At 38.5% G+C, this 14376-nt stretch overlaps 1 protein-coding gene across 1 annotated transcript in view; it reads right to left on the reverse strand.

Moving 5' to 3' along the window:
* Positions 1-2477: 2477 nt before the first annotated feature.
* Positions 2478-14376, reverse strand: part of PIEZO2 (piezo type mechanosensitive ion channel component 2) — a gene marked incomplete at both ends in the record, with an annotated part of 287728 nt that continues 275829 nt past the window's right edge. Inside the window, 8 exons of the mRNA XM_079533880.1 lie at positions 2478-2730; positions 3552-3732; positions 5018-5097; positions 7464-7580; positions 9098-9270; positions 10898-10990; positions 11434-11622; positions 13916-14063. Of these exons, the coding sequence (XP_079390006.1) occupies positions 2478-2730; positions 3552-3732; positions 5018-5097; positions 7464-7580; positions 9098-9270; positions 10898-10990; positions 11434-11622; positions 13916-14063 (1234 nt within the window). The remainder of the gene's footprint in view (positions 2731-3551; positions 3733-5017; positions 5098-7463; positions 7581-9097; positions 9271-10897; positions 10991-11433; positions 11623-13915; positions 14064-14376) is intronic.

Consider the following 14376-nt stretch of genomic DNA (forward strand, 5'->3'; position numbering starts at 1 on the left):
CATCCTTAAGTCCCTTTGAAAAGCAGTCATGTCTTCCAGTCATGTCTTCCATTCTATCAATTTCTCTCCTCTTTCTTCAGAAGGGCAGTTGACAAATATACATTATAAACAGCTCCAGATTTGGTGTTGTCCTCAATCTCGCTGAGAGTGTGCTCTGTGTTCTCCTCCAGACTGTTAATAAAGACATTAAATGGTAGTGGCCCCAGTACTGCTTTCCTAAAGAATGCCTTTAGAAAGTAGCTGGCAGTTCAGCTTTAGCAGGATGGTTGGATGGAGATTAGCAGTACAATTTCCACCTGTTGCAGTCCCTTATCCAGTCCATAGGTTGCCAATTTGACTGTGTGTTGAAAAAACAAAACAAAAAAAACCTCACAACAGAAGAATACTTTTATTTTCAAAGTTTGATCGACCAATGAAAGAAAGTGCAGAACATTTCTGCAAAGCTCAAATAACTGTACAGCTGATTCTGCAGAGTTTTCTCACCAGAAAGTAAGTGCCTGTTTGTTAAAGAGAGGGAACTAGAAAGTCAGCCAAGTCCAACTATGGCCAGTATGGTTCTGCTGCTGGTACTGGTACTTTCAGAACATATCACACCCTTCACATCTCTCTCCCAGTGTTGCCTCCTCAAAATCACTGAACACACAGGTAAGGATCCATCTGACCACAAAGCATCTGTGTCAGATCCTACATCAGGGCTGCCCTGTACACTTTGTTTTTCATTCACAGGTTGTATGGAAGAAACGGAACAAAACTCTCCACCAGGGAATGCTGCCAGCTTTCCATTATACTTAGAGGAAATCAAGTTGTCTTCCAGTGAGTTCCAGTCACCAAATGATTTTATTGTTACAATATGATGAAGCGACTTTTATTTTGTGCACTTCGTGGTGCCCAAAATGTTAGTTTTCACAGTATAGAATGGATGTGACAGTATTTATCATGGAAGCACTGAGCAGAGTATGTTGCAACTTCATTCAATTTTGCTGTTTTATGAACTTCTGCAGTAAAATGTGCCAGCAAATTTTTGTATTATTTTCATTCTGGCGATTAACTAATTATTCATATAATAAATACCAGCTAACTACAGGAAAGAGATTTATTTGTCACAGAGTTAGAAGAATGTCAAACTTTTCCCATTTCATGTAAAAAGGCAGAGGAAAAAATACTTCTAAAATGACTTTGCAACATGTGCTTTATTTTAAGTCATTACTGAATCAAAACTACACAATATACCCTTTTAATATACCTTACCCACTCAATGATTTTTTTTTTTCTCAATTTTTTTTTTTAACATGGAATGAAATCTACATTGCAAATGTAAATTTTCATGCTACAATGATCTCTATTGAGCCATTTGTGTCACTAATAATAGTAATTTAAGAAAAAAAGGCCAGTTTTCAAGCTCATATGCATGTCTACATTTGGGAACTTAAAAAAAACAAAAAACAAACAAAAAAAAAACAACAAACCTGTCTCAGATGTAAAAAAAAATGTGACTTGGACTATGTAAATGTTTTCCTATACCTGAAACACTGGAAGAAGAGTATCAGCTAACAGCAAAACAATGGTTGCCTTAAGTCATCGAAATGGGGAAAAGCATGTCATGGGGAGCAGAGAGAAGCACACACTATTCAGTTTTTAAAGGATTATAAGAAATGACGTAGCTCCTTAGGTCATTGAATTCACTTTCTTTTCTCATCTAATGGAAAGCAGTAACTCTGGAGAAAATGGCCTAGCAGAACATCCCAATATTTCACTATAATTATTCTAGCCTTTAGTTACCCTCGACAAAATGTCAAGTTTCAGTTGCTGTTTTTTTTTTTTCCTGAGTCATTGATGTTTGGTGGAAATGTTTTCTGTGACTGTACAAATAAAATAAGGCATTTAAAGAGATAGTAATCTGTATCCTTTTTGCTAGCAGAGGTTTGTCCGCGGTGTCCTTTATACATCAAAATCTCTGCTTTTCTACAAATGGGTATGGCTAGAATGCAGTTCCCACTGTGGCCCTGGGTCTTGGGTGTCCTGAAGGCTAGTCACTGTCCCAGAACTTGTAGCTTGAAAGTCAGTGACGTACAACAGCATATTGCACAATCCAATATGACTCCAGAAAAAGTTAGGAAGGTCCTCTAGAGTCAATTGTGGGTTCACTCCTTTCTTTTCTCTTTGAAGGTAATTATTGTCTGGAAAATTAAATTAGCCAGACAGGGATGCAAACTTTTTGCTGATTAAATTACAAAGCTGTCCCCAGATTGTAGAGGAGTGGCACATTAAAAACAGCAAATCATCCAACTTTCTTCACTGTTGATCCTTAATTTGAAAGGCAGCATGGATTCCAAAGGCCGTAGCTTCCAGGACTCCTTCAGTGAAAAATGATTGCTACCTAACTATAAAAGGCTTAGCTCTTAAGAGAATATTGTGCTTTTCCTTTTCTTTAAAATTCAGATGAAATCAACTTGATTTGCAGTGTGACACCAAAGAGATCAATTAGTTTTTTCCCTAGTCCACTTGATCATAGTCTCTGGTGAGCGATACAGGAAGATTAGTTTGGCGTACAGGTCTTCCTCTAGTTCCAGTTCTCCAGTCTCTCGCACTAAGAAAATGTCAGTACACAACTTCAAGATTCGGTCTACATTGGGTAGCTCCTCAAACATGATGGAGTGAGAGATCCCACTGAAAAACTCACGGACGAACTTCCCTATCACCAGGACGACTGATGCGTATAGTCCCATGATGCTGAAAAGAAAGAATGGAAAAAGTTCAAGCTGTGCTTTGAAAGATGATCATCTAAATCAGAGAGAGCTCATCTACATGGTTAAGCACAGTCTGTCAGCAGAGTGAACACTGATTTCTATTTAGGATCTTGTTTCTTCTGTGTTGTAGGATGAAAGAAAATAAGATCTCTTCCAACACAACAGAAAGCTGAGAATATACACAGCTGAAACTGCTGGCTTAAATGATTTAGCCTCAGTCAATTATGACAGTAGACTTGCATCTTGTCTGCTACAGCTTGGAAGCTGTAGGGAAATCTCACAACCTCTGGCTACTAAATGCAAGTAATCTGTCAGATCTCATGTCTAATTGTTTTTATTAAAGTATGCAAAAGTGGTGACAGACTGACAACTGCCTGAACTTGTAGGATAAAACTCATGTGAGGAGCTCTCCAAAGGATGCCGGAAGGGAATATCTTTCAGGAGGCACAGTCTCTCAACTTCCTTTATTTATGGAGCTATATTTCATAACAGCTTCAGACAGAGTTCTTGACTGCTAGCAATAGATTGGGAATGTCGCCAAAACTGATCAGTTTGGGCAGAACTTGGTTTTCTTTTGCCTTTTTTTCCCACTGGAGTGTGGATATGAAAGGGCACATCATTCCTTAAAAATGCAATGTATTCTGTAGATATCAGTAATAGATGTGAAATTACAGTTCTCACAGAAGCCCTTTTCTGGAGTTTCAAACATTAGAACAACAAAAAAGAAATAACATACACCCACAAAACAAGTCACCTTCTATCTCATCTATGGTATTTTAATTCTATGTTTAGATTCCTTCTTACCCATATCCAGCCAAGAATCCAAGGCTTGGAGGACTGACTTTATCACTGAATATGAAGAGTTCAAGGCTCTCTTCAGATGTTTTGTATCTTTTCCCAAGCTGATTCAAAACCCACCACTCACGAACTCCCTCTTCAGACACATTTTTGACCAGGGAAACTGTAATATTTTCCCATCTGCAGTCTATCGAAAAAAGGAAATGGTAATAGGTATACCAAGAATTGCAAAAGTCAAACTGATCACTATTAGATGTTTTCATAACTGGCATGATAAAATAACAGAGCAATGTAGGAATAAAGATTTGTTATAACTCTTTTACAATCCCTTTTGCAGTATTTCTGTACAAAAGTACAGTCTATCTAGACTGCTATGGCTTTCCTTACACTAATCTTACATAAATGAGCATTAAATAAATAAAATATTTGACATCAACTACATTTTCTTCTGTACACCTGTCAAGTCATTCAAGTATTTTCAAGCCAATCAATCGATAATAAGAAGTATGCCCACATTTCACATCTAAAGCACATTTAACTTGGAGGGATAATAGTCAACTTCTATATGTCAAAGTGAAACTACCACTTACTTTCTGGTGTAATAGATATATCAAGAAAAGCATACTGTAATATAACGCATAAATGATCACACAAACAGGAGTTAAACTCTGGCTCTTCTGCTTTCTGAGAACCCTACATTAGCAGTGTATGCATTAAAGTGCATTATACGAATCCAAAGAAAAAGGTGTTTTTAGGATGCACAGTGACTAATGACAGTGAAGCACTGGTAACTTATTGCTACAAGTAAAGCTAGATTCAGTCTCATGAATTATTTGTCATAACATGCTCACTCAACAGTAATGCACTACACAATGAGCAAGAAAACATCTGCGAGTCAAATTTAACCTCTGTTGAGAAAGGCATTCTTAGTCAAAAACTTTTTCTTACTTTTCCAATCCAACTGGTTTTATGTATGTATATACACATGTACGTACTTGGCATGTCTATGAGTATCTAGACATTCTGATTGGGTACTTTGAAATTTGATTATTTATCTAAATTGGATTCTTTAGAGTCAATAAGGAGGGAAGAACTAAAATCAATCATTCAACATCATTATTCAAGCTGATTAATTTGCAGACATGCAGTGCTAGTATTTGCAGTAAAATATTAAAGAGATGCAGAGGTGAAACTTGTCAACACTTTCTTAGAATAGAAGGGAAAGCAGTTTCTGAAAGCAGACTTGAAGGAAAAGAACTGTACTTTTAATCTGTAGACTCCTTGCTGTTAAATACAAAGCTAAGGTATATCCAAATGCATTTTCTGCCTTGTACTCTCGTCTCTCCTCAAGCCTGTAGACATCAGGTAGAAACAACTGTAAGAGTATTTCAGTCCAAGGTGCCCCATAACAGTTAGCAGTGGTGTTGCACTTTTTTCAACTGCACTCTGTTTTCCATGGCCTGGATACATACCTGTCAATAGCTGCTTTATGGGTTTTGCCAGAGAATCACTAGGAGCCTTGATGTAGTACGGATACACTGTTTCTAATGTTCTGTAAAAAAAATGAGAAAGCAAATATTTCATATTTTTATACCTCTAAAATAATTTAGAAATACCTAACAGGGCTATACAGAGTTCCCGGTAATTCTTGGCTTAAGCTCTGATTTTATAGTGTTCAGATGTCACATCTGAAAGTTAGCTGGATTTATTAACTATGTTCTGTCAGTACTTCAGCAGGGAGCTCCATCCATAATGTCCCCTTTCACACACCATGAATCCCACACACCTGGGGCATATGTGTTTGCAAGGAATGTAAAATTTATATTTTGTTCTCCTTTTTAACAAAGCTGCTTTTACAGTCAGCTGTATAAGCAGCGCAAAGAAAGGCAACATATCCCCAGTAATAAACAAGCTAGGAAAATATGTAATGAAAATATTTACTACTTCAGAATTACAGAATGTTTAAAAAATAACATCTGAAGAGTAAGAATTCTCCCTAGAACATTTTACTGCAAAATATTTTCACAGTTGGTATAATCTGGAGGACTTCAAATTAAAAAGAAAGATGTTTGTGGAAGTTCCTCATTGGACTCAAAATTATATCACCTTAAGTGGGATGAATTATCAGCATCGAGGGAGAATGAAAAAATTCATTAAACGCAGAGATGCTGCCCTAAACTTCCCCTTAAGTGAGTGAAAAATTCTAGGAAAGAGGAGCTCTCAGGGAAGTCCTCTGACACTACTTCATTGTATAGACAAATCTATTGAGGAACAGAGGCCAATTTAAAGCCTTTGTGATCAGGCCCAGGGAACAGGTAGGAGCTCAGCAGCCAAGGTGTCCCGGCATAGCTGTGGCAGAAAACTCCCTGCAGAACTTGTCACATGGCTGTCAGTTTCCACAAAGACTTTTTCTTTGTGACAAAATTAAAGATGCTCAAATCAACAATATTATTGTAACATGGGCGAATACAGCTCTATCTTCTATGTTACTGCTCATCTTTTGCAAAGAGAGAATTACAGATTAATTACATCTTCCCACAAAGGAGGAAAACCTACTCTCTTTGTCACTACATTGCCCTAGGAAATATTTCTGTATCCTCACAGGGCTAAAAAAAAAAATCAAAAATCTATTTTAAACATGATGATCACATGTGCAGCAGTCTCTTCAGTTTCTTTGGGCATACAAGTTCGCGTGGGTACAGAAAAGCTGCTGCGTGTCTCACTTCCACCTTCTAAGACAGATGAACTAAGAATTTTTACTCTCCAGCTGACCTCACCTTTAACTTTACAATTCCTGTGGCCACAAATCAGATCAGGTGACCTTCAGGGATAATGCACTCAGTGATATTTAGAGATGACTGCTGCAATGTAAATCCCCGTGAGCAGGCAGAAGGGGAAGAGCCAGACTGTTAAAACTTGAGAGACATCACTGCTATTAATGTTATAAGGCTACATCCATACAATAATGTTTGATATTCAGATGAAGAAAAAGTTCTTATATCTTGCAAATTTCCATTACAGGAAAATATCTGATGTCAAAAGTGTCTGCAGTGATCGCAGTGACTTAACACTTCCTTTCCAATCTAGTGCCATTCAATTACAATGAGGAATGCGGTTTTGGTGGTTATTTAGAACAAAACATTCATCAGTATGACTTCCTCAAATCAAGTTGAACTCAAGTAACTCAGAGGAGAGTTTAAGTGTGAATATACTGTAATGAACTTGTGCTTATCCAGTAAATCAAAGAAAAAGAAAAAAAAAAAAAAACTAATAGCTTCACCATGTTCGATGGTAGAGTTCCAGTATTCATAGAGTGTTCTTGGCTTCCTTTTACTACAAATAAATAAGCTCTGACCTTTAAGGCAATGTTATTTTTCTGTGACTTCAATGCTTTTGGCCTCTGTAAATAAGACTACAAAACTTTTTAGAGGTGGTTGATCTTGGAGAACTCCCTGATACTTTACAGGACGTCTAAGCTTAGAGTTGTGGTTGCAGAAGGATCCTAAAACCAGAAAGATTAGGAAAAATCTGAAGATTCTTGGAGTTCTGCAAACAATGAGGGAGGAGTAGTAGCCTAAAATTTGAAGATAGGAAGTTCCATACAAATGTGGGGAAGAACTTTTCATTAAGGGCAAAGGAGCACTGGAATAGGCTGCCCAGAGTAGTTGCGGAGTCTCTATCTGTGGAGATATTCAAGACCCACCTGGACGCCTATCTGTGTGACCTATTTTAGGATACTTCCTAAGGAAAAAGGTTAGACTCAGTGATCTCTGAGGTCTCTTCCAAACCCTGCAGTTCTGTGATTCTGTGTGGATATATGGGCAGACAAATAATACATCTGCACAAGCCTTGTTTCCTTAAGAAATTAGGATTAAAAGGAGTAGGTTTGCATATACATAGGCAAGGAAGATAACTTACACCTTTTCCAATGGCTTTCCAGACATCATTGTAGCAATATCTCTTCTGGTTTGCTCTGGTAGGCCAAAGGTAAGTTTATCTGATGCTATTTCTGCTTTGGCACCAAGAGTGAGATTTCTGTTTTAAGTAAAAAGGAAGACATACAGTCAGTCTACACTGAAAGCAGAACCTGAGCACTTGTTCACTGAACACTAAGGCTGGTTATCTAACTAGTCTTGCCACAGTGATCCTGCCCATACCAACCTTTGCTAAGTAGCAAGCATCATGCACCCTCTACCTGAGATGAGAATGTAGCTGGACCAGGATCAGCTTCTGCACACTGCCTTTTGTCATGCCCTGTGGTCAGGATGCAGCAGGAAGGCAGGACAAGCCCTGGGTTGCATGGGACAGCTAAGAAGTTCCCCCAGCAGATAATAGGTAAGGGCAGAAAGCATGTATGCTGCCTGAGTGATACAAGAAATCGTCTTACAGCTGCTTGCAATCTCCTGGCCTAGGTGAAAGACAGCAGTTTCCCTTTACAGAGCAAAAGTGGGAGGTCACTGTGGTAAGCCTTTACCACTTTCAGTCATTTATGGTTGCAGTATAATCCACAGGATATAATTTGAGGGTGAGAAAGGTCTCTTTCAAATCCAGTGTATGAATGTCTGTAGTTATGCATTGCAATTTAATATAAGGTTCAGAAATGGATGAGGAATGTAATTCACTAGCTTAATACTGCATGCTTCCAGAAAAATAGGGAGGGTCAATTAAAGTTGAATAAAGAGTGCAGATCTGTTACAAGCCTAGTTTTGACTGTGAAAGTACTGACCCAGAATATTCAGAGCTCCCACTGTGATTCAGCTGACCTCTTCTTGAGCATGGTCATTTGCTGGGGATAGCTGTAACAACCAAATGTCTACTTTCAAAAAAATCCATGCAGATACCGGGACTGCAATGGCAGTTCATTTCCAACTTAGCTCAGCAGTCCAAGGTGGCAGACATTAGCCAAGAAACGATCCTAGTGATTTGGTGTGCTTCAGCCTGCATCCAACTACTGCATATTTTAGGTCGGTCCTTGCAAAAATTTGATTGTAAAGTAGTATTTCACTGAGGCCAACTTACCACAACTAAATAGGTAGAAGTCTCAACAAAGTGCATCTGTGCCAGGTAGCAGAACAATGGCTCCAAGTACACGTGTATTTAAAAAATAGCTTTTTATCAGTTTTAGATTCCCTTAAAAAGAGGGTGTTTATATTTCCTCTTTGGTTTTCTGCCTTAACTATTTCTAAGTCCTTAGTTCTCGTAAATGATTACAAGGTTGTTGTTTGAGGCAAAGTTTATTTGGACATCTCAATCTAAAACAGACCAAAGTGTTTTTACTTTTCCCTCCTCCCCCTCAAGTCCCATTGAACTGCTCCCTGCTTTTATAAAAATCATCTACTTGGAAGTGGCTCCATTTCTCTATTTATTTCTTGAGAATTCCTATGTAACAGAGGTCACCACCCTCTGTCTTGCTTCCTCTTACTTTTAAAATTTTTTTTGCAATACAATAGAATTTGCTGAAAAACTAAACAAAAACTTGCAGTGTGGAACTGTTCTGTTCAAGGAAAGCTTTGCAAATGATCCATCAGACTTATAGCAGTCATATTGATTACCTTTGAATGCTCCATGAAAGTACTACAGTGAACTCAGCTGAAAAATCCAGCAGTCCCTGTATCATTTTCTGCCTACTGGGAGGGCTGATGGTCCATAAGGAGTTTGAATTCCCTTCCAGATCTGCAAGGGTTATGTCTTCTTTTCCATAGCCCTCTAAAAACTGCAAAGCAGCCTGTAGTTGCAGAAAAGGAAAATAAACTTTAAATGCCATGGCGTTCACAAGACATACAACCATATTTCCTGATCAGGAAGAATAATAAATACTTGATTAATCAGAAGTGCATTCATTTACACAGATTGCTCTGTCAGGTACCTGCTGGGGCCTTAGATGAGGAGGGGAATAAACAAAGCATAGCCAACACAGGAAGGCAAAACAAAAATGGCCCTGCAGTTCAAAGAATAAATACAGTAGTCAAGTTGGACAAAACGAGTTTGAATGTTCAACAGGTATACTCTGTAGATTATATTTCATCTTGAATCCTTTCTAATATTCCCCTTGGATCTCTGGATCTAGCAGGCTATGCTGCTTTCAGGCCATACCAGTCTGACATGTGCCTCTGATACTTCATATGCAGCTTCACTGAAACTCTAAATACTACCAGTGATCAGGAGGGGGGTACGACTGTTTACATGGGTGGATAGCGATAGGACAAGGGAGAATGGTTTTAACTAAGATGAGGTTTAGGTTAGATATTAGGAGGAAGTTTTTCACACAGATGGTGGTGACACACTGGAACAGGTTGCCCAAGGAGATTGTGGATGCCCCATCCCTGAAGGCATTCAAGGCCAGGCTGGAAGTGGCTCTGGGCAGCCTGGTCTGGTGGTTGGTGACCCTGCCTGACATAGCAGGGGGTTGAAACTAGATGATCACTGTCGTCCTTTTCAACCTAGGCCATGCTATGATTCTGTGATCAGCACAAAATATAAGTGACTGTGCAAACATTATGCCAAGCCTTGCTGCTGTGGATTGGCAGACATAATCAGTAGGCACAAGACACCTTGAACCTCTTAATAGTTTTCCCATTTTTATTAAAATTGTACTCTGTCTTTTGTTAAGCATCTTTCAGCATGGAAAGATGTCTGCAATTGACATGGCAACTTGAAACTGTTGAGTTTCAAAGTAGATCATGATTACAATATTACTGTTATAACTCTTGAGCTATTTGATAGCATCTAGTATTAAAAAATGTTAATTCTTGAATGGGCTAGTAGGAAACACTTCTCTTAAAGTGGTATTTGATCAAAACACAGTCACTTTAATAACACAACAGTTTCTGCAAAATACCAGTCTTTTTTGTTACAGAGAGTTGAGATAACTTCAGGCACAGTGCACCACGAAATAGGGAGACCATGTTTAAACTAAGATATTCTAATGTCAAAACTTTTCGAGGCCATACACACTTTCTTTGACAGCATCACAGCCCCTCACTGGAAGGTGAAATCCACGTGCACTGTAGGAAGAAGTTTGGGGCTTAAGAGAGCCAAAAATAATGTGTCACCAGAACACATTTTTGTCTTTTAGAAGGAAGGTTTTTATTCAGGTGATAGGAAAACTAGGACTTCTGTCTTCCACAACTTTGTGCAAAGATAATTTGATTAATGGTAATTTGTCTCTTTATAATGCAGCCCCATCTTGGCAAATGATCTGTCCAACCCTGTACTAATGACCCTTTATGTACACATCTTCCTAATGATGGCAGTGTTACTGACCACTTGACTACATAAACAAACCACACAAAAAGCCTCCATAGAAACATGCATACATTTTAAAATAATGAAGTAGTCTACATTTCACTTACAGTGTTACCCCTATAGCTTCCCAGAAATGCACTGAAACCAGTCTGATTCAAATCCTTGAGCTGACTCTGCTGAGCACTCATTGTAAAAATAGGCTGGGAAACAAAAGAACACACACTTGTCACATTTACTTCACATCAGCTGCTACACAGACAGTACAGCATCCTGTGCATCACAGTCCACCAATCCAACAGAAGGCTATGAATGTATTCTGCTAAGAAGGAAGCTACCTCCACTTAATTATCTCACGTTCACCATGGGGACCTGCAGGCAGTTACCTGAGTCTCCCTGATGTAGCATAATTTATTCAGATTCAACTGCCAGTTGGTTCTGCTTTTAACTGGCAAGTGAAGATAATATTTTACATCAATTACGAACTGATGTTTTTGTACCCAAAAGGGATCACTCGTGGGAGTTTGAGTGTCTCTTGCATAAGCCAGGAGAGTTTCAGTTGGAAAAATGCAATGCATAGAATAAGGAACAGTGCAAGGAAAATACAGTGCAAAAACAGACTTCTTTTGGTCTGCTTCTTTTTTACCTGATAACCTCCTAGAGTTATTGTGATTGATACATCTAGAGGCTTGTTGGTGATGCCTGCAACAGATTTGATTAAAGACATGAAGAGCAGTGGGAACCAGACAATACAAATCAGCAAGACGATAATCATGCCACCCATTCCATACTTCACAACTTTCTTTTTCTTCTGGCCTCTTGGTTGGGGATATCGCTGCAAAAGCAAACAGCAACACAATAATGTCTTTTTCATCAGTGAAACACTTGGTATTATATTTGATGGGTATATATTTGATGGGTAAATGAATCTAAAGGACTCCAATCTCCTGTCATTTGTTACCCATCATTGGGCCAATTATTTTGAGATTTTTTGCCAAACCTCTACAGGCACCGAATTTTGGCAACTATAGAGAAAAGTGCCAAACAAACCCATTTCAAGTATGCATCTGATGTGAAAAATATCATAAACCTCTGTCTTGTTTTGATTCTTTGCAACCATAAAGATGAGAAAAGTTGGGTAATTTGAATGTTTAATCTCAAACAGCATAAGCATGAAATTTCAGGAAACAAACAAAATAATAGCAGCAATAGTATTTCCTCAAAACAGCAAGAAGATGATGACCCCCCTAGCAAACAAAGAAACAGACCAACAAAAACAAAAACTCAACCCCAAACTCCACGATTTTGGGAAAGACCAGTTTTCTTGTACTTTTCTTTCCAACACATTTATCACAAACTTCATTAAGGCAGAATTTCCACCATAGAGCTTGAGATGCTGCAAAGTATTTTGGGGAAAAATATATTCCTTTCCCAGCAGCTGATATGTATAATCAGTAGAACTGTTACTGCAGTATTCTACATTTTGCACCTCACAGACAATGTTGCTAAGACTTGTTCACCCCCCTGTTATTGTCCTCATGATTGAATACTTCCATAGCATTACCATCCTGTAAAATGCCTTATCACAACTCTAATTTATTGTGGTGTGTTCTCCTACAAGACTGAACACTGTATGGTGTTTTAGGATCTTGCCTTTCACACACTGCATACTACACATGCAAAATAAATATGCAGCGAATTGTACTGCACTTCATACACATGCCAGGAATTTGGCTTCAGGAAATTGTTCTTGCTTTCCAACACGAATCCATAAAGCCCTCAGAGAGTATTAGATTTGTAATACAATGCTATATTTAAAACAAATTAGCTACTTTTCAAAAGCATCATATCAAAACATTTGTCTTGCACTGCAAAACACTGTTTTCATTAAAATATCATATCAAGATTGCCCAGGGGCATATTATTTGTCTGTATGAGATTAGTTCAGGCACCTTTAACGCTGTTACAGAACAGCTCAGAGACTCCAAGAGCCAAAGAACTTAAGCACACCACTCAGTGTGAGGAGACAGAGAATTAAATAAGAAAACAGCACTCATAAAGTTGTTGGTAGTTATGTTGCTACATGGCACTAGCACACACATGCAAGCTTAGACTTAGAGGTTCTATGCTAGATGTAATGCAGAGCAATACTGTTGCAGAGTGAAAAAATGCAGTATGCTGGACGGTCAATGTAGAACAGGATTATTTCCAGCCTCCTGAAGCCTCTGGTGATGCTCTATTCATGGCAGAAAGGTAACCCATACTGAGAAAGCCTATCTATGAGATTTGTGTCCACTTCACTTCTGAGTTAATTTAATTGACATACTTGGAAGGTAAGTGCAATTAGGAGATGGGATTATAATAAAAGTAGTAATACGTCAGTAACACTTAAAAACACAGCTGTTTCATTGCAGATGGACCATTTCTGACTGGTTGGGTCACTCTTAAAAGAATGCTTAATTTCTTTTTCAAATTGGCAAAATAAGCAAGCATATGGTTGCAATCTTTATAGCGGTTATGAGGAATCCAGAATTTGCAAGTTTAATTTGAGCTGAAGCTTAAATGATTTTAAGAGACTGAAATTTTAGTCAAACAAATGGGGGATTTATCTGTTTTCCTGCATTCTTTTTGGATGTGCAGGAACTCTCTCAGAATAAAGGAACCAGCTAACTTCCCTCTGTATTTACATGAAACAAACATTCCTGAGACCTACACCGTGGAGGCATGAACTCTTCCTTGACACAACTTTTCTTTGGAGCTGTAACTTCCCTGCTACTGTGGGTTACTCATTTAAGTAGTTATGGATAATGAGAGTATGTGAATACTGAGTCTTTTACTCCTGCCTTGAAATTCAGGCATGCAATTAAACTAGCAGCCACATGTTTGTGGAATTCATCTCGATGGTGGAAAAATCAGGCACAAAGGAAATTGAAATTTCACTTGCATTGACTGTCAGCTAACATAAAGAACCCAACAGTCTGAATATTTCTGAACATGAGCACCAGGTGTATCTGCTGACAGTCTGCATTTATGGTGGATTTCCAAATTATGTAGGGACTTGTGATTACTTTCCTTCATTTCTGCACAGGGGAGAGGAGGTCTGGATCACTCATATGCATCTTCCTCACCTTTTCTGACTCTCGCCAGCACTTCAGGATGAATATATGAGCATAGATATCTTCAACACAGATCCAGCTGGAAAGACTGAGAGTGGTATCTGTCCAAACCCAGTCCATTACGGCTCTCAGCTCAGTCAAAAATGGAACCAGGCGGAATCTGAAGGGAGACCACAGCAGATAGCAAAAAATGGAGGAACCACATTAAATAAATATAGTAAGCATATGTGCCAGAAGAAGGGAACAAAATGAGTATTAAAAAGCATAATTTGGAAATTATGCAGTCGTATCATGAGACAGCGTGGCTAATACTGGTGTTTTAAAGGTGATATATTTTGCCACAGCTCACATTCCTTTTGGATCCCTTGTGAGGCCATAAACATGCTTTGGCACCATTATACCCAGTAGCTGTGTATGAGATACTGACAGAACAGAACAAGACAGACTTCCTGTGTAAACGTATTCTTCTGCTC

Source organism: Tetrao urogallus (genome assembly GCF_951394365.1).
Source record: "Tetrao urogallus genome assembly, chromosome: 3".
Lineage (NCBI taxonomy): Eukaryota > Metazoa > Chordata > Aves > Galliformes > Phasianidae > Tetrao > Tetrao urogallus.